This window comes from Hipposideros armiger, unplaced genomic scaffold (assembly GCF_001890085.2).
Source record: "Hipposideros armiger isolate ML-2016 unplaced genomic scaffold, ASM189008v1 scaffold_14, whole genome shotgun sequence".
Classification (NCBI taxonomy): Eukaryota; Metazoa; Chordata; class Mammalia; order Chiroptera; family Hipposideridae; genus Hipposideros; species Hipposideros armiger.
In genome coordinates, this window is record NW_017731364.1 from 2,924,368 (window position 1) to 2,944,954 (window position 20,587).

General features: G+C 35.7%; 1 protein-coding gene across 3 annotated transcripts in view; it reads left to right on the forward strand.

Annotated features, from left to right (window-relative positions):
* Nucleotides 1–20,587, forward strand: part of VPS8 (VPS8 subunit of CORVET complex) — a 255,460-nt gene that overhangs the window by 119,467 nt on the left and 115,406 nt on the right. For all 3 annotated transcript variants that reach the window (XM_019668968.1, XM_019668980.1, XM_019668973.1), the window contains 5 exons: nt 1,435–1,486; nt 6,627–6,669; nt 8,040–8,112; nt 8,410–8,529; nt 12,910–12,981. In XM_019668968.1, coding sequence (XP_019524513.1) covers nt 1,435–1,486; nt 6,627–6,669; nt 8,040–8,112; nt 8,410–8,529; nt 12,910–12,981 — 360 coding nt within the window. The remainder of the gene's footprint in view (nt 1–1,434; nt 1,487–6,626; nt 6,670–8,039; nt 8,113–8,409; nt 8,530–12,909; nt 12,982–20,587) is intronic.

Below are 20,587 nucleotides of genomic sequence, written 5' to 3' on the forward strand. Positions count from 1 at the left end.
TGCTTCCTCACCCAGGTCCAGGACTTCCCTGAGAAAGAGCTGCCTCCTCAGTGAGGCATGCAGAAATGTTTTCTGTCTCACTACTAAACCACAATTAGGAAGAATTAATGCAATTTCTACTTTCTCTCAAAATAATTCCTAAAAACAGATTCTAATTTGATGCATTCTATATTGATAAAAATGATTTCTGGCTTTTTGTTTTTGTTGCTTTTGAAGTTTTTGTTTTGTGTGGGTTTTTTATTTTTCTTTTCAAAATCTGGTTCTTATTTATACCTATACATCTCAGATGGATTTGAGGTTGCCTTGTTTTGTGTTAAGAGTAGTTTTTAAGTTTAATGGCTTTCAACAGGAGCTTGGTATGTTATTAAATGGTCACTTGGAGAGTTTAGCCGTGGGAGGTTAGATGCATTCTGTAATTCCTCTTTTATAATTCTCTTTCTATAAGAAAATCACTTCTCAGTGTTTACAGTCTAGTTATTTTAGTAAAAAGGTCTAAATTAAGAGGCGGTGTCCTGCCTTTTGAAATTTTCTAGATTTTCTAGAATGAAAGCGTGCCATCAAATTGGAGATGACTCCTGCTATAGGCTCTGAAATCTTTCTTTAGTTCTAGTTTTGGCTGCTTCAGAAGTAAAAATAATGGCTTGTGTTGGGAGGAAAAACTTTTCCTCTACCAACTTAGATCCCAGTGGTGGAATTAATAGACAATATACAGATTAAAAGGAGAAAAGACAAGGTTTATTCACGGGTGTACTGGGAGCACTCAGTAATGAGTAACTCACTGAATAGTCAGAGGTAAAGGTTTATATACCAGTTTAACAAAACACTGTGTGGGGAGGGATTTAGGGCTTCCAGGGGAAAGCATGGATGGTTTTATCGGGCTTTTTGATGCTAATGGTCAGCTGCATTTGTATTTTCCAGTGCTAAGGGCCAGTCTTCTCCCAAACAGGAAATTTCCTTCTAGGAAGGCCAGTGTAGTTTTGCTGTTAATGTTACTGTATTTTCAGAGGCTCTGCTTAGATTTATATGATATTTCTTTCTGTGACTGCTAATTGTTTAGATTTTTCCATTTAAAGAAATCCTCGTTACCATTTTCATGGGCTGTTAATCCCTTCACTTGCCTATTATTTTTTAAAGAATAAAACACTTTTAGGAACCTATGGATATCTTACATCAGAAATGATGATCTCAGCAAAGACTTTCATTGAACTGTGTGTTAAATGGTGTTTGTTTCCTTGAGGAATATGGCAATAATTGTTTTCCAGTGATCCTTCTAAAACAGTTCATGTCTCCATTAAAAGTTTTTAATCTCAATAGCATATGACCATCTAATTCAATCAGAGAAAGGTGATTAATAGCATAAGATTCTTGATTATCTTTTTAAAATATTCTTTTAAATAATGATGGTGATTGTTTTCCTATTTCATTTTCATGCAGAAACTTTTCAAAGTCATTGCTCCTCCTCTGAATTCAGGAAGGACACTTACAGGTATTTTCTCAACCTTATTTTTTTTTGCATTTTAAGATTTTTTGTTTAAATATCATGTTCTATCCTTTGTTCACAGTCCCACCTCCAGGCAATCACTGATTTACTTTGTCACACATTTCATGTAAATGGAATCATACAGTATGTAATTTTTGGTGTTTTCTTTCTTTCATTTAGCATAATGTTTTGAGATTCATCCATGTTGTTTTATGTATTACTATTTCATTCCCTTTTACTGCGGAATGATATTTCATGAATTGGATATACCATCACTTGATCTATTTACCAGTTGATGGACATTTTAGTTGCTTCCAGTTTGGAGATATTATAAGCAATGCTGCTACTTTTGTGGATGAGTTTTGTTTTGTTTTTAATTAAACTTTTTATTGTGAGGAAATCTGAGATTCACATGCAGTTGCAAGAAATGGCACAAGAGCTCCTTCCTGTGTACTCTTTACCCAGTTTCCCCCAGGGATAACATCTTGCAAAACTAAAGCACAATATCACACCAAGATATTCACATAGAGAAAGTCAAAATAGAGAACAGCTTCATCTGCACAGGTATCCCTTATGTTGCCCTATCCTCCTGTAGCTGATGCCCAGCTATGAATAAGTTTTTGTATGGGCATATGTATTCATTTTTCTTGGGCACCTACCTAGGGTTGGAATGGATGGATTTTATGGGAATTGTGTGTTTTACTTTCTAAGGTACTGCTATATATTTCTTTCAAAATGGCTGTACAATTTTGCATTCCCATCAGTTCGAGTGGCTCCATATCCTGGAAAGCCCTTGGTACTTTCAGTCTTTTAAAATCTCTTAAAAATTTTAGCTATTCTCCTGGCTGTATGGTATCTCATTGTGATTTTTATTTTTATTTCCTTGTTGGTTAGTGATGTTGGGCATCTTTTCATGTGCTATTGTCCATTCCCATATCTTCTTTTGTGAATTGTATGTTTAAATCTTTAGCACTTTTTTGGGGGGTAGGGAGGAGGCATTATTTGACTTCATATTATTGAGTTATAAGAATTCCAAATGCGTGAACTCCTCACCAGAGTCTATAAGAGTTCTTTATGTAGTCTGGATACAAGCCCTTTTTAATATATGTTTTGCAAAATTTTTCTCCCAGTCTGTAGCTTACTTTTTTGTTTTCTTAACCATGTTTTTCAAAGACAACAATTTTAAATCTGCATGAAGTCCATTTTATTCATTTTTTCTTTTGTAGTTTAGACTTTTGGTTTTCTGTTTAAGAAATCTTTGTCTAATTCAGTGTCATGAAGATTTTCTTCTGTGTTTTCTGCTAGAAATTTAATAGTTTTAGCATTTGTATTTAAGTCTATAATCCATGTTAATTTTCATGCATGATGCAAGGTCAGGTTCAAGGATTTTTTTCCCCCCATAGACCTATCAGTTCTTTTACCACTTTTTGAAAAGATTATCTTGTTTCTGTTGAATTACCTTGATACCATTTTGTCAAATAAATTTGACAAAAATTGATTTTTTTTTGTCGAAAATCAATTGACCATATAAAGTGTGGTTTCATTTCTGTGCTCTCTATTATGTTTCATTGATCTATATGTCTATACTTATGCCAATAATATACTGCCTTAATTATTTTAGCTTAATAGTGAGTCTTGAAATCAGGTACCTTAAGTCTTCCAACTTTGTTTTTCAAAACTGGTGTAGCTAGTCTAGGTCTTTTGCCTTTTTCCAATGAACTTTAAAATCAGCTCATCAGTTCTTTTAAAACGTTTATTTGAATTTTGTTTGACATTGTATTGACTACAGATTAATTTGGGAGGATTGCCATCTTAGCATCACTGAGTCTTCTAATTGTGAATTTGATGTTTCTCCATTTATTTTTGTCTTTTAAGATCAGTTTGCTTTCTCAAAGTGCAGAAAGGCAGCTGGGATTTTGATAAGGATTGCTTTGAATCTATAGACCAGTTTGGGGAATATTGCTATCTTAACATTATTAAGTCTTTCAATCCATAAACACAGAATATCTTTTCATTTATTTAGGTCTTATTTAATTTCTTTCAATGATGTTTTGCAGTTTTCAGTGTACAAGTCATATACTTCTTTTGTTAAATCTATTTCTAAGTATTTTGTTTGTTTTGATGCTATTATGAATGGAATTGGTTTTTTAATTTCATTTTTAGAATGTTCATTGCTAGTGTATAGAAGTAAAGTTTATTTTTGTATATTGACCTTGTGCCCTGCATTCTTGGTATACTCATTTATTTTAATTTTTTAAATGCCTTCTTTAGAATTTTCTACCTATATAAGATCATATCATCTATAAATAGGGATAGTTTTACTGCTTCCCTTCTCATATGAATTCCTTTTTTTTCTTCCCTAATTGGCCTCACTAGAATCTCCAACACAGGGTTGAACAGAAATGGTAAGAGTGGCCATCCTTATCTTTCCTGATGTAAGGGGGAAAGCGTTCAGTCTTTTAATGTAATGTTAACTGTGGGTTTTTTGGAGATGGCCTTAGTAGTCTGAGGAAGTTTCCTTCTACTCCTAGTTTGTTGAGTGTTTTTAACATAAAAGAGTTGGATTTTATCAAATGCTTTTTTTTCTACATCTATGAAGATAATCTTGTGGGTTTTTGTCTTTTTTTTTTATATGATCTTTAAGATTGATTAATTTTTGTATGTTAAACCAATCTTACATTCTTGGGGTAATCCTACTGGTGTATAATTTTTTTTTACCCGTTGCTGGATTGAATTTGCTAGTATTTGGGGGTGAGGGATGGGTGGGTGGGATTTTAATGTCTGTATTTGTAAAAGACATTGTTCTGTAGCTTTATTTTCTTTTTATATCTTTTTGTGGCCTTGGTATCAAGTATACTTGATACCTTGGTGTATGTGCCTCCTAGAATGAGTTGGGAAGTGTTCTCTCTTCTGTTTTTTGGAAGAGTTTATGAAGGATTGGTGTTAATTCTTTCAGTGTTGGTAGAATTCATTAATGAAGCCATTTGTGCTGGGGATCTTCTTTGTTGGAAGTTTTAAAATTACTAGTTCAGTCTCTGCTTGTTAAGTCTATTCAGATTATTGCTTCTTGAATCAGTTTAATAGTTTGTATACTTCTAGGAATTGGTCATTTTCATCTGCATTATCTAATTTGTTGATATATAGTGTTTATGGTATTCTCTTGTAATTTATTTTTGTAAGAACAGTAGTGATATCTTTTATTACTGATTTTTGTAACTTGAGTCTTCTGACCTTTTCCTGGTCTGTCTAGCTAAAGATTTGTCAATTTTGTTGGTCTTTTCAAAGAACCAATTTTAATTTTATTGACATTCTTTATTTTTCTTTCCTCTTTCATTTATTTCATCTTATTTTTTATTTATTTTGCTTTGGGTTCAATTTGCTCTTTTTTTAGTTTCTTTAGGTAGAAGTTTAGGTTATTGATTTGAAATCTTCTTTTTAAAAATAGATATTTATAGCTACAGATATTCCTCTAAGCAGTGCTTCAGCTACATGCACCCCATAAATTTTGGTATTTGTATTTTGATTTTCATTCATCTCAAAGTATTTTCTAATTCCCCTTGTCACATTGGTTGTTTAGAAGTATACTGTTTAATTTTGACATATTTGTGAATTTCTCACATTTCCTTCTCATACTGATTTCTGATTTCATTCCATCATGGTTGGAGAACATACTTTGTATAATTTCTGTATTTTAGAATTTATTGAGACTTGTTTTATAGCCTAACGTATGACCTACTCTAGAGAATATTCCATGTGCCCTTGAAAATAATGTGTTGAATGTGTTTTGTTGTTGAGTAGTCTATAGATGTTTGTTAGGTCTAGTTAGCTTACAGTTTTGTTTCAGACTTCTAGTTCCTGTTCATCTCCTGCAAATTATTCTATCCATTATTGAAAGTAGGGTATCGATGTCTCCAAATATTGAATTGTCTATTTCTTACTTTAAGTATATCAGCTTTGGCTTCATTTTATTTTGGAATTTTAAATGCTCCTGTAGGCGGTTTACATCCCTGCCTTGGCCCTCATTTCCTGCTTGTGCAGAGTCTCACAGCCAGCCACGGGTTAGTTATAGATTATGGCCTTTTATGTTTTTCCTGGTCATATGCACAGCCCTGTACATGTGTCTGAGAGTTCCAGAAATATGTTGGAGCTTTTGCAAGCCTGCACACCTGCAGACCTCCCATTCTCATTTTCTCTTTTAAGTCTTTTGGTGAGTCTCTTATTCATCCCTAGTAGCACTGCCTCTGGCACCTGTAAAATTAAACCGCTGGGCTGGTTGTTTTCCACAAGTGCCCTGGGGATACTGCTGTTTGCAAAGAGTAAGCTCTGAGTCAAGACAAAAAAAGACAAGCTCTGAGAACGGAGCTTTTAAGTAAGCTGCCAGATAGGTGAAATAGTGACAGGTATCTGAGGATGGGGCTTTTGGGGAGCTTCAAACCCATTCTGCCTCCTCCAGTGGCCACCAGGTTACTGGTTTTCACAGTTACTATAGTTGCAAGGCTGTTGGTTTTCAAAGCTACAGTGTAGCTGGGGAAAGAAGCATGGGACTAGGTAAAGGTAAGTCACCGAGTAGCTTACTGTTGTTCTTACTGAGGTTCAGCCATTATTCTTGAATAAACATTCATTGGATTGTTGCAAGCTGTTAGTTAATTTCAAGAGTTCTGGAAAAGTTCATTTTGACCATTTTTGCCAGTGTTTTTACTGCTTTTATGGAGGAGCATTTTTGAAGTTTTTCTTCTGTCTCATGGGTCATTGTAGATGATGAGTCCTGTTATAAATGAGAAGGCATTATAGTTGTGCCTTAATATTAATTAATTGGTCATGATTTATAGTTAGCTCATTGCCTCTCTACACCTTCCCCTGGTCCTAAGCTACTGCTTAAGCCAACAATGCTTAGATCTCTACCCTCAGATCTGTTTCTTATACATGTACCCTTGAATGAGTCATCGATTTTGAGTCTGTGAAAAGAATCTAATGGGAATTCTAAAAATAATAATTAACTGTGATCTTATCTCAGTTTTCTATTATTTTGAGATATACTTACTTTACCTTAATTAAATGCCAAGTTTTATTTCTTGTTTCCACATAACAATTATATTTCTGAAAAGGTTTTGAGAGAGAATTGCTGAACATACGTTTTCTATTTTAGATGAGCAAGTTGTTATGGGCAACAAGCTTCTTGTATATATTAGGTAAGAGTTTTTTTACTTATTAATCTCTATATACGCTCCTTCTATAATTTCCTCTCTATAGTCTTAGAGATACTGTCATCCCTTATCTGTGTAGTGCTTTTCATTTTTCGTTGTTCTTTAATGTACAGCAGTGCTTCTCAACCATGGTGCGTTTGTCCCCCTATACTCCCCCCCACTGCAAGTCATTTGGCAATGTCTTGAAAGACATTTTTGTTTGTCACAACTGGGGCTGGGGGAGAGATGCTATTGGCATCGATTGGGTAGAGGCCAGGGATGCTGCTAGGCATCCTGCAACGCACAGGGTAGTCCCTACAACAAAGAATTCTCTCTCTTAAAATACCAATAAGGCTGAGGTTGAGAAACCATGATGTACAATGTTTTAATACCAACAACTTTGTGAGCTATATGTTGTCTCTGTATTATATATAAGGACAAGAGAGTTGTTTAAATCATGGGAAAGTTAGTGACAGAGGTAAAATTGCTGCTGTAACAGAGTTCTTTCCAATAGAATATGCAAGCTCAAAATTGTATCCTGATAGAACTTTCAGATAGATAACTGGCTGCCAGGCTGGCAGGCAAGTGGGAAGGTGGCATGAACTGCCCGAGCATCTAGCTTCAGAGTTAACTTTGAGACTTATTCCATACTTTAAACTTCTTAGAATATGCTGGTATCCAGCTGTCTCTAATCTGACACTCACAATTGATGACTAGTTTAAAGAGGTTTAAAATCCACCCCCCCCACCACCCCTCACCACCCCCAGAAAAAATGAGGACATATTCAGAAGACATTTTTGTAATTCAGCCCACAGGCAAGTCATTAGCCACAAGAGAGGTCTGATTTGAAGGTGAAACTGTACAGTTAATACCTCATGAGATTTTAAGTCTCCCTGAAGGCCTGTCTGATTGCAGATATTTTCCAGACATTTCTTTGCCTAGTTCATTCCCCATCTTTAATCACCATTCTTAGAGCCACTGGTTTAAAAGCCTCTGAGAACAGGCTTTTAACAGGTAAATCATAGTATAATGGTACCATTAGGTTCTTTCTAGATGCTGGGTATGTTACTTTTAGACAGTCTGTTCTTATTATTTCTTGCCCCTTTAGTGCAGCTTGGGTTTTTCTCAGGGAAAATAAGAAGAAATGTGACTTTTACTCCGTCACAGATGTGTTACTTCACTACCATCGCTGTCACCCACATTTTCTGAGCTGGCAATCATTTTGATCTGGGTTTGAACTAGACCTGGGTTTGAACTTGGCCTAACTGACAAAAGCTGAGCCTGCCAAAAAATCAAACTAGTATCTTGGGTGTGAGAAACAATGTGTTACCTGGAAGTTAGCCCGTTACACATCACCAAATTGTTCTTTCTTCCAGCTGTTGTCTAGCAGGTCGTGCCTATCCCCTTGGTGACATCCCTGAAGATCTTGTTCCCTTGGTTAAAAACCAGGTTGGTGCTATTTTCACAGCATTTTTTACTATCTACGCTTCTTGTTAAGATGCACTAAAGACAAATCGAGGGTTACACATGGTCAGGAGCTGTCTATCAGCTGTGATAGGAGAGAGCCTACGCACCATCACTGATGCCAATAATTGTAGTTGAGAGTGGTTAGAGAAGTTATAACAGAGCAGCACTTTAAGGTAAATTCAACTTGCTTTTGTTTTATCCAAATGGGAATCAATGCTTCAGCAAGATACTTTGTAAGGTGAGAAAATAATCAACTTTTTTTTTTTTTCAACTTGGCAGGTTTTTGAATTTCTAATTCGCTTGCATTCAGCAGAAGCTTCCCCTGAGGAAGAAATCTATCCATATGTTCGGACTTTGCTACATTTTGACACAAGAGAATTTCTAAATGTATTGGCATTGGTAAGAGATAATATGTTTTAAAAGCCAGGGTGATAAATTCTTTTAATAGAAAGAAAGACAAATAGTCCTTATGGAGGTACTGTTTTTATGCCCTAGCAGTAAGTCAAGGTTTCAAATGTTTAATTTTGTTGTGTCACTCAATATTTTCTAATTTTTTATCTCCTTTTCTTCCTTCCCCCTTTTCTCCTTCCCTCCCTATACCTTCTTCCTCCTCTTTCTCCTTCTTTTCCTCTTCTCTCTCTGTCTCTGTCTCTTTCTAACATATTCTTATCAAGAAGTTAGAGAAAGCAGGGTAAAATGTGATGCGTCTTTGATTTTATAAATTATAGTAGTTAGCACACTGAATATAGAAGGCTCTGGAGGACATGTGGTGGTGATGATAGTGGAAATTACTGTAGTTGAAATGGAACACGGATGCTTCCTACTGAAAAAAATATCCTTATACATGTTTATTTAAAGATGGATTTGGGGGCTGGCCAAGTGGCTCATTGGTTAAGAGTTGGCTTGGGAACGTGCGCTCTGAGCAGCAGGGCTGCCAGTTCAGATCCCGCATGAGGGCCAATGACGCTGCGCCCTCTACAACTAAGATGGTGAACAACAGCTCAACCTGGAGCTGGGCTGCCGTGAGTCGCCGGCGACGGTGTAGGCTGCAGTGGGCTGCGGTAAGCTACTGTGAGTGGCCAGCAGCCACCGTGAGCCACTGTGAGTGGCCGTCCAAGGGCCAGCAAGCGATCTGCCTCACTCGGGAAAAGCGCAATGATAATACCAACATGGGCCAGTGAAGCGACGTCCTCCACAACTAGACTGAAGAACAAAAGGACAGCAACTTGTCTGTTCCCCTTCCCCGATTCCCCAGTGCTGTTCCCCTCCCCCAATTCCCCAATAAAAATTTTAAAACAAACAAAAAAAACTTATCATAGCTTCCCAAATAAATAGTATTTAGTTGTTTTTTCAAAGCTTTTGATAACACAGTGCTTACATTATAGTGTTTAGTAAAGCAGCAGGCTCACAAATGTATAAAACACACAAATATATATGCACAATATTTGAAGAAAAAAGATTGGAAGACACAAGTATTATATAAACAATATTTGCATAATGATACATTTAAATATTAATAGGGATTAACTCTGAGATAGGACAATTTCTGTAATGAGCATATAGTATTTTTGTAAGTTGAATAATATAATAAACTGTTAAATAAAAAAAAGCAAGTACCCATGAGAAGGTTAACATTCTAATTATATTATACTTTGAAATTGTTTAATTTGAAAATCTGACTTCAGAAGTAGTTACTTTAATGCAAGGGAAAAAAGGAAAAGAATACTTTCTTTCCATATTTTTAAAGACTAACAGTTTTACTCTAAGATATCACTCAGAGTTGACTTTCTGATTCAGTTTTACCATATATACTGTGGGCCCTTTCAATTGTGAATTGAAGTCTTTTTATTTCAAAAAAATTTCTTGAATTATAGAGTTAAATACTTTTTCTACTTCATTATTTAGTATTTCTTCTTCAGAATCTCCAATATTTATATATTTTATCTTCTTTATCTTCTGTATTTATCAGCTTTTTTTCTGATCTCTTTTTCTTCTTTATTTAAATTTCATTTTCTTGTTTCTTTTCATTTGTCTTCTCTATTTCTCTGACTGTGCTTTTGGTTATATCTGTTCTCCCTTGGGTGGCTTGTAATTGTCTTCATTTCTGAGGTGAATTTGTCCTTTTTTCCCCCTCTGAGTTCAATTAGCTCCTATTTCATATCTTTCTGCTCTTTGTTCACTTCTTTTTTAAATTCTTAAATTTCTGGTTTGTGATGTTCTTTCAAATCTGCAGTTGTATGTTTAAATATATTTAATATATGTTGGGATGTTGTTATATTTTACCTCTATTTCTACTTTGTGGCTAGTTTTTATTTTGTTTTACTCTAGAATTTATTATTTTGTTTTATTTTAGAGTTTATTTATTTATTTTTCATTTGCTGCTTTTACTCTCGTTTTTTTTAAAGATTTTTATTGGGTAATTGGGGGGATGGGAACAGTGCTGGGGAATTGGGGGAAGGGGAACAGACAAGTTGCTGTCGTTTTGTTCTTCAATCTAGTTGTGGAGGATGCTTCACTAGCCCAAGTTGGCACCATCATTGCGCTCTTCCCGGGCGAGGCAGATCAGTCGCCGGCTTCTGGACGGCCGCTCACTGCGGCTGCTGGCCGCTCACGCTGGCTGCTGGCTACATACGGTAGCCCATGGCAACCCACTGCCACAGGGGCTGCAGCCTATGTCGTTGCCAGCGACTCACGGCAGCCCAGCTCCACGTTGAGCTGTTTGTTGTTCAGCATCTTAGCTGTGGAGGGCAGTGTCACTGGCCCTCATATGTGGGATCCGAACCGGGGCCCTCTGGCATCCCAAGCGAGTTCTTAACCATCGCGCCACTCGGCCGGCCCTTACTCTCATTTTTTAAGCTGGCTTTTTCTGGACTAGCAATAATAGGTGACCTTGTTGGAGGGTGGAGGAAATAACCTACTGACTTTTCCTAGTTCAAGTGCCTTCTTCATTTACTACCATTGAGTGTGTTTTGTTACATAAAGTATCTTTTGAGGATAGTCTGTCTTATTCTCAATCTTTGACATTGTCTTGTTTTAGTAGGACCATTATCTTGAGCCACTTCCTTCTTTACTACAAGGCTCCAAGGACTCTGTCCCCTTTCCGAGGTACTTCTCTCCAGTCCAAAAGCCGTATCTTACCAAGACCCCTGAGTCACACTGCCGTTCCCCTTCCTTTGATCTTCCCATTAGCCAGTGGTCTGATTAACTAGGTCTCAGACCTCATCTCAGTACTTCCTCACCCACGGTGGATCTCTCCTTTTTTTGCGGGTGAATTCTGTTTGGTATTATAGGTATTCTGCTACCACTGGAACCTTGTCACACCCTCCTCCTCTGTTATCTGTCACACTGTACCCAATTCTATCCTGTCTTCTTGTTGATGTTGTGCGCTTTGGAGCCAACTCTGCTAATTTGGGATGTTTATTTTCCCAAGTTTATTTTATGTAAGTGTAAGTTTGTGGCATTTGTTGTCCATCTGTCTTCAGACAGAATCATGTTTAACCCACTGAAACATCAAAATAGTTTCTCTTTGAACTTTCCAGCGTAAGAGCTCTTGTAGTCTCCTTGATAACTCATTTTAGCATTTCTCAACTAAGTGTCAGCAAAGCAGTCTAGTTGAGGGAAAAGATTAAAAAAAAGAAAAGATGTAATTTTGCTCTGTAATTAACTGGACAGATCAGCAGTCATTTGTTTAAAGCGCTTACTGTGTGTCAGGCTGGAGAAAGGAAGGGAAGGCATCCTAAGAAGAGAAGGGCGTGGGCTGAGGTACTCTGCAGAAGTTGGCGAAGCTCAAGGCCATGGAAAGAACAGCAAGTGTTCTGGTTTGAATGTAACTGTGGTGCAGCCTTGACAGGTCATGCCTGTGAAATTCATTTAAAAAAAGAATCTATTGGGACAATATGTAGTCTATTTTCTTGTTTCAGGAAAATAAGCAGTAAATTATTGCTATGTGAATTTAAACATTTCTGAGAGCCAAATGTACTAAATGAAAGCCATAGGAGAGATCTTCAAGACTTTTATCATCCTCATTACTCAATAAATAGTTTCATTTCAGTTTTTGATATGAATAAAATTTCCATCCCTTCACATATGCATCCTCCAGGTACTAGGTATTTGCAGACTCAGGTGCTGTCATTTACTTTGGTGCATGTTCTACTCAAAATATATTTGGCTTTACTTCAGCAGGGACATAAAATGAAAAGTGCTGCACTTGGCAGTGTTTTGAAAATAGGATACCATTCCTTGTATGTAGGCTTGAGGATTTTGTGACAGTTTTGCCATTATAATTTAAAAAAAAAGTCTATGAGCATCATTTTTTTCTTAGTTATGATAACAATTATTTTTCATAACAGTTAATAAAGTGTTTTTCAGTTATTATTTCCAAATAGCATAGACGGCATGATGGCTGAGCATATAACATGTATTTCATCCTTCTCAAACCCTTGCTCACAAATTGCCTCTTGTCATTAATGTTTGTTCTTCTTCATTCCTTATAAACTTTGCCTCCTTTTCTTGAATCACTTTTTGGTTGTATGCTAATCACTATACTTTTATACTTTTTATCTATTTTTAAAGTCTCAGAATACTATGCAATATTAAATGCTGTAGCTTTCTACTTAACTCACTAAAAATACCTTATTATTAAATGTGTATAAGGAAATTCTTGATGAGGAATGGTTATCTTACTTGGGAATTTACCTGGCTATTAATAAGAATTTAATACTTTGTTTCCTTCTAAAATTTGCAAATAATAATTATGTTTTAAAAATGTCTCCCTTTTAGACTTTTGAAGATTTTAAAAATGACAAGCAAGCTGTAGAATATCAACAACGTATTGTGGATATTTTGTTGAAAGTAAGTATTCAAAAAATACATGCCTTGGTATTGATGTTTGTATTAGAAAATTGAATTGCTTTATAGCAAGTTCTAAAATAATCTTGTTTAATGAAGCAATAAGTTACATTCATTTAAAATTTTTATTATGATGTCTTTGTCTTCAAAAGCTGAATGAATTACTAATCATTCAAAAAATTAATATATCTCAGCTTTAGACTGTATAGTACTTATACAGGGTACTGCTCTTGAGAAATGTATATTGTGGTAATTGCTATGTTGGTGTGAGTACATGCAATAATGAAGACTGACTTGAGAGTGCTTTGAGAAAATAATTCAAGTGAAGAGTCTCTTTTTGTCTCATACCAACATTGCCGTGTTGCTAAGGTTTTGCTATGGTACTGAGATGAGAAGTGACGCGTAAGAATAATTTGAGGCACACAGATGATCATCCTAGTCTAAATCTAACGAGATTCAGCTCAAAGCTATTTTGAGATTCTTGCTATTCTAATGAATGAATGCAGAAACAGATTCTTTTCCATCTGCACAGCTTCAACCAGGCCAATTTCTTCTTGTAGTTGAAAGCTCACCATTTTCGTCATGTTCATTTGGCTGTAAAATGGAGATTTCTTCCTCATAGTGACTTTTAGATTATTTTGGACAAGAGATTAATATGAAAATGTTCTCTAGTTGTGCATAACATTAATGCATTACGTTTGTAATCGTTCTTTATAATTTTCAAAGCACATGTATATACATTATGTCATTTGAGCTATTTCTTGACCTTGTAAGATGAGCAGTGATGAATATGAGAATAAGGTTGCTAAGCTTCCCAAATAATACCAGTTTGATCCAGGTGCTAGTATGGAGAATTTTTACCTAGATTTATAAAATACCTTCCTAAATGGTCTCTCTATACTTAATCTTGTCCTCCTCTGCTTTGTGATCTTGCCTTTCCTCTACCTATGGTTCCCCATTGGATTGGTTGGAATTAAGTTCTGCTGTGAGAGAAAATTAAAAATAACAATAACTTAATTTTGATGGGAATTTATTTTTCTCATATAAATCTGAAGGTAGGCAACCTGATCTAGTAGAGTAGCTTCACAAACTTTTTAGGGATGCAGATTCCTTCTTTCTTACTGCAGTTATTCTTAGTACATGGTTTCTGTTTTCTTGGTCCTAAATGGTTGCTCAGGCTCCAGCCATTACCTCTGCATTCTAGCCAGCTGAATGTAGAAAGAGATGAAGATAGTGCTTCCTCTTTTTAAGAAAATTTCTTAGAAGTCGTGTACTGTAATTCTGCTTTTATATCATGTTGATCAGAACTTAGATATACAACCCCTTAGCTGCTTAGAGAGACTGAGAAGTGTAATCTGTATTGTGGAAGACCATGAATTTAGCTAAAAATGAGGAATTCTGTTTCTAAGTTGGAAGGGAAGAACAGATGTTGGAACACAAATACTAGCCATACCCATCTAAACTGTTTTAACATAACATCCAAGATTTTTCTATATTTTTTGGTCTCTGATTACTTCCCTACAACTGCTCCCCAATCCTACTATCCCCTGCCCCCACTGTATTATGAACTTCTCAACCGTATTAAATTATTGGAATTCACTGAATTTTCTGTGTCATCTTTATAGCTTATGTTCTTTGCGTGAATTTTCTTTCATCCCGTCATGCCTTTTTTCCCCCTTTTTCTGCCTGGCAAATGCCTAACAGTTTTCCAGGACATAACTCAAATATCATCCATGAGAAACTCTTTTAGAGTCCTCTTCCACACTTCCATTTGATTAATTGCCCCTTGTTTGCGTTCATACAACACTTTATGCTACATTTCGCACACTGTATGGTAATTGTTTACATGTATATTTTCCTACCCGGAGTTGAGTTTCTTGTAGGTAGAGATTGTGAGGATTTTTCTTTTTTTGGTAATTTCTTTTAATTGAATTATAGTTGACATACAATGTTATATTAGTTTCAGGTGTACAATGTAGTGATTCAATGTTTTCTACATTATGAAATGATCACCACAATAAATCTAGTTACCATCTGTCACCTTACAAAGTTATTACAATATTCTTTACTATATTCCCTATGCTGTACATTACATCCTAATGACTTACCTATTTTATAACTGGAAGTGTGTACCTCTTACTCCTTTTCACTTATTTCTGCCCATTCCCTGCATTCCCCACCCCCTTCCCTCTGGCAGCCACTAGTTTGTTCCCTGTTTCTATGAGTCTGTTTCTGTTTTGTTTTGTTTGTTATATTTTTTAGATTCCACTTATAAGTGAAATCATATGATATTTGTCTTTCTCTGACTTATTTCACTTACTATAATACTCTCTAGTTCCATTTGTGTTGCTGCAAATGGCAAGATTGCATTCTTTTTTATGGCTGAGTAATATTCCATTGTATGTATATACCACATCTTCTTTATCTGTTTATCTATAGATGGACACTTAGGTTGCTTCCATATCTTGGCTATTATAAATAATGCTGCAGTAAACATGGGGTGCACATATCTCTTCAAATTGGTGTTTTTGTTTTCTTTGGATAAATACCCAGAAGTGAAATTGCTGGATCATATGGTAGTTCCATTTTTTTTTTAATAATATAATAATATTATTTAAAATAAAAAATACTGTTTTCCATAGTGGCTGCACCAATTTACGTTACCACCAACAATGCACTAGTGTTCTCTTTTCTCTACATCCTCGCCAACACTGTTATTTCTTGTCTTTTTGATAATAGCTGTTCTGACAGATGTGGGGTGGTTTTCCATAGTGGATTTGATTAGCATTTCCCTGATAATGATTGATGATGAGCATCTTTTCATGTGCCTGTTGTATGAATTATCTATATGTCTTCTTTGGAAAAATGTCTGTTTAGATCCTCTGCCCATTTTTTTAATCAGATTTTTTTTATATTGAATTGTATGAGTTCTTTATATATTTTGGATTTCAACCCCTTATCAAATATATCATTTGCAAATATCTCTTCCCATTCAGTAAGTTGCCTTTTTATTTTGTTGATGATTCCTTTGCTGTGAAAAAACTTTTTAGATGTACTGTCACTGTTTTTTTTTTTTTTGCTCTTGTTGCCCTTGCCTGAAACGACATATCCAAAAAAATATTGCTAAGACCGATGCCAGAGAGTTTACTACCTATGTTTTCTTCTAGTCGTTTTATAATTTTAAATCTAACATTTAAGTCTTTAATCCACTTTGAGTTTATTTTTATATTTGGTGTAAGAATGTTGATTCAGTTTCATTCTTTTGCATGTAGCTGTCCAGTTTCCCCAGCATCATTCACTGAAGGGACTGTCTTTTCCCAATTGTATATTCTTACCTCCTTTGTTATAGGTTAGTTGACCATATTCATGTGGGTTTATTTCTGGGCTCTATTCTGTTCCATTGATTTATGTGTATTTTTGTGCAAGTGCCATACTGTTTTGATTACTATAGCTTTGTAGTATATTTCGATACCATGGAGCATGATTTGTTCACCTTTCTCAAGATTGCTTTGGCTATTTGGGGTCATTTTTGGTTCTGTACAAATTTTAGGATTCTTTGTTCTAATTCTCTGAAATATGCTATTGGAATTTTGATAGGGATTGCATTGAACCTGTAGATTGCTTTGGGTAGCATGGACATTTTAACAATATTAATTCTTCCAATCCATGAGCATGGTACATCCGTTCATTTATTTGTGTTGTCTTCAATTTCTTTCATCACTGTCATAATTTGGAGTACAGGTCTTTCACCTCCTTGGTTAAATTTATTTCTAGGTATTTTTTCTTTTTGATGCAATTTTAAATGGGATTGTTTTCTTAATTTCTCTTTCTGATAGTTCATTAGTGTATACAAATACAACAGATTTTTCTATATTTGTATCCTGCAACTTGACTGAATTTAGGTATTCTATTAGTTTTTTGGTGGAGTCTTTAGGATTGTCTACATAGAATATGTCATCTACAAATAGTGACAGTTTTACTTCTTCCTTTTTAATATGGATGCCTTTTCTTTCTTGCCTAATTGCTGTATCTAGGACTTCCAATACTATGTTGAATTAAAATGGTGAAAGTAGGCATTCCTGTCTTGTACCTGATCGTAGAGGAAAAGCTTTCAGCTTTTCACCATTGAGTATGATGTTAGCTTTGTGTTTGTCATATGTGGACCTTATTCTTTATTATGTTGAAGTATGTTCCTTCTATACTCATTTTGTTGAGAGTTTTTATCATAAATGGATGTTGAATTTTTTCAAATGCCTTCTCTGCATCTATTAAGATGATCATGTGATTTTTATCCTTTGTTTTATTCATGTGGTGTATTTCATTGATATGTGGATGTTGAGCCATCCTTGCATCCCTGGAATAAATCCTATTTAATCACAGGGTATGATCCTTTTAATATATTGTGGAATTCGTTTTGCTTATATTTTTTTGGAGGATTTTTGTATCTATGTTCATCAGGGATATTGGCCTGTAATTTTCTTTTTTTGTAATGTCCTGTCTGGTTTTGGAGTCAGGATAATGCTGGCCTTGTAAAATGAGTTCGGAAGAATACCGTCCTCTTCAATTTTTGGAATAATTTGAAAAGAATAGGTATTAACTCTTCTTTAAATGTTTGGTAGATTTCACCTTTGAAGCTGTCTTGGACTTCTGTTTGTTGGGAGTTTTTTGATTTCTGGTTCAGTTTCATTGCTAATAATCAGTGTATTCAGACTTCCTGTTTCTTCATGATTCAGTTTTGGAAGTTCGTATGTTTCTAGGAATTTATTCATTTCTTCTAGGTTGCCCTATTTGTTGGCTTATAATTAATTGTTCCTCATAGTGTCTAATGAGCCTTTGTATTTTTGTGGTATCGGTTGTAAATTCTCTTTCATTTCTGGTTTTATTTATTTGGGCCCTCTCTCTTTTTTTCTTGATGAGTCTGGCTCAAGGTTTATCAATTTTGTTTGCCTTTTCAAAGAATCAGCTCTTAGCTTTATTGATTATTTTTCTTTTTTTGTTTGTCTCTGATTCATTTGTTTCTGCTGTGATCTTTATTTCCTTTCTCCTACTAAGTTTGGGTTTTATTTGTTCTTCTTTTCCTATTTCCTTTAGATGTGAAGTTAGATTGTTTGAGATTTTTCTTGTTTCTTGAGATAGTCTTGTATTGCTATGAACTTCCCTCATAGGACTGCTTTTGCTGTGCTGCATCCCAGAGATTTTGGAATATTGTGTTTCCATTTTCATTTATCTCAAGGTATTTTTTGATTTCCCATTTTCTTCATTGACCCATCAGTTGTTTTTTTGTCATTGTTTTAACATGCCCTGTACATGCCTAGCACAATGCCTGCAACCTAGTAGATATTCAAGAAATGTTTTCAAGTTGATTGCATTGGAATTTAAATTTACGCTATACTAAGCTGGAAGAATGATTCAGATGAAGAAATAATAAAATATTACTGTTGGCGACTTGCTACTCTTGTATATTGCTTTGATAGTATTTACCTTGAGTCAATGAAGGATGAACTTTTGAGATGATTTTCTCATTTCTGGTGATAGAGCTCTACTAATTTGTTAGCATGTACTTCTGAGGGAGCCAGTGAAACAGCATAAGCAGTGGCTAGAGAACAGGCAAATGAGCAGCAGATCTAAGGCATTTATTATGTGTGCTGAATGGCTGCAGACAGAGGGGAAAAGCTGTTAGTTTGTGACGTTGTTCAAGAATGCCCAGAAAACTGAAATAGGTAAGAGAGAGGAAATGGAGAGAAACTATTATTTCGGATGATAAGCAGGTAGACACTTGCTGAGGTGGCAAGGAAATTGGCTGTGAGTTAAAACTGTTTCCTCAAAAAGTGTTTCTAGGATCAGACAGTTAAGGAGTTTCCACTTGTAGAGCAAAAGGACAGCTAAGAGCAGAGAGGAGCACTACCTGGGCCCCAAGGGTTGAGTTGACTCCTTGGAAAGGACCTGCACACTGAAAGGGAGTGATGACTGAGTATTATAAAGCAATAGAAAGCTATTTGAGTATTATATTAAATTGGAATTTAGATACTGATACAGATTACAGCTTGAAATATCATCGGACTCTAGTAATGATTAATTATGCACTGGAACAAGCTGTGATTGCTGGACAAAAGCAGGAGAGTAAAAGAAAGGGATACACTGCCAGCAAAGTAAGAAAAGGTAGGCCAAAAGCGAGGCCTCAAGGGAATGTTTTATAATAGGAAAAATCTCATGCTTTATTTTTGAATGGAGAGTAGTCAGAGGGAGCTTAGGACTTTTTGATAGATAAGATGGGGCACTGTTCCCTAATTCCTTGCTGAGTTGCCGGCATAAATTCAGCTTTCCAAAACAGAACTTGATCTTCTTTCCCAAACTTGCGCATTCTCTCTCTGTTCATGTCATCGTTACCCTTCCTGCCTGTCAGGCTCAAGACCTGTCAGTTTTTTATTCCTTCTGTAGCCACACATTTCCACATATGTGAATACTCATCCTGCCTCCGCTGCCTGCCGTGTCCTCTGCTCCTGTTCCTCCTTCTCCTCTCATTATCACTGCCTCAGTGAGAACCCCTTTGTCTCTGCCTGGGACGCCTGCAGTCACGTGCATCTTGGTCTCTCTACCTTCTAGTTCTTCCTTCCGTTGTTTTATCCTGTACACTGCTGACAGGATAATTTTCGTAAGTCCAGTGCTGATCACAACCGACTCTCCTGGTTGAACACCTTTAGTAGTTCCCCCGTTTCCTATAGAGTAAATTCTGGATTTTTTAGAATGACATTTGAGGCCTAATCTTTTCTTTCTGATTTATCCCTCCTCTTCACACATGTTGCTGTATTCTAATGAAACACATAGTTTCTGCAAACACACTTATATTTTCCTGATTGCTTTTGCTCACAATCTCCTCTCTGACTGGATCACACTTTTTCCTGACATGGGTTCCACATGAGCTTTAAAGCTTAGTTTAAAAACTACTTTTCTCGTTTCTTTTAAGTTCTTTCTCTAACCAGTTGAACTAAATTGTCCCCACTGTGCCTATATAGTCATTTGTTCCTTTATAATAGTGCTGATGACATTATGCCTTTTATTTAAGATGAGTTTACCTGTCTCACCTTGCGTTCTTGTTTGTAATGGCCATGAAGGCATCTACCATAGAATCTTACCATAGTTGGTACTCAGGAGAGGAGAGCTCACTTAAAGCAGTGGCATGATTAGGACTTGATAACACTCAGTGGTTGTAAAAAGCCTGTTATGCAAAACCATCTAGTCAAGAAACTGCTTATAGACAAGGCAGAAGCCATTCACTTCATTGATTCATGGGCTAGCTGACTTCTTTTCTGGGATACCTTCCCTCTCAAGTTATCTTATTTTTAAACCCCAAAGCAATTACCTGCTTCCTGTGTTGGTGGGCAGATTTTTAGTAGGGTTACTTTAATATAATTTAAATTTATTTCAGTAGGATTCTCTTTTAAGACTTCAAGAGGGAAATATGATCAGTATTTCTTTGAAAGTTACTTCTCTAAGAATTCATTTCTCACTCAAGTTGTTCCTAGAAATGTGCCGAAAATGACTAAAATGCTTTCTTTTCAGAGTTTGCAAATAGTTGTACTCCTTCTCTAATGGTATTGAACTCAATGGT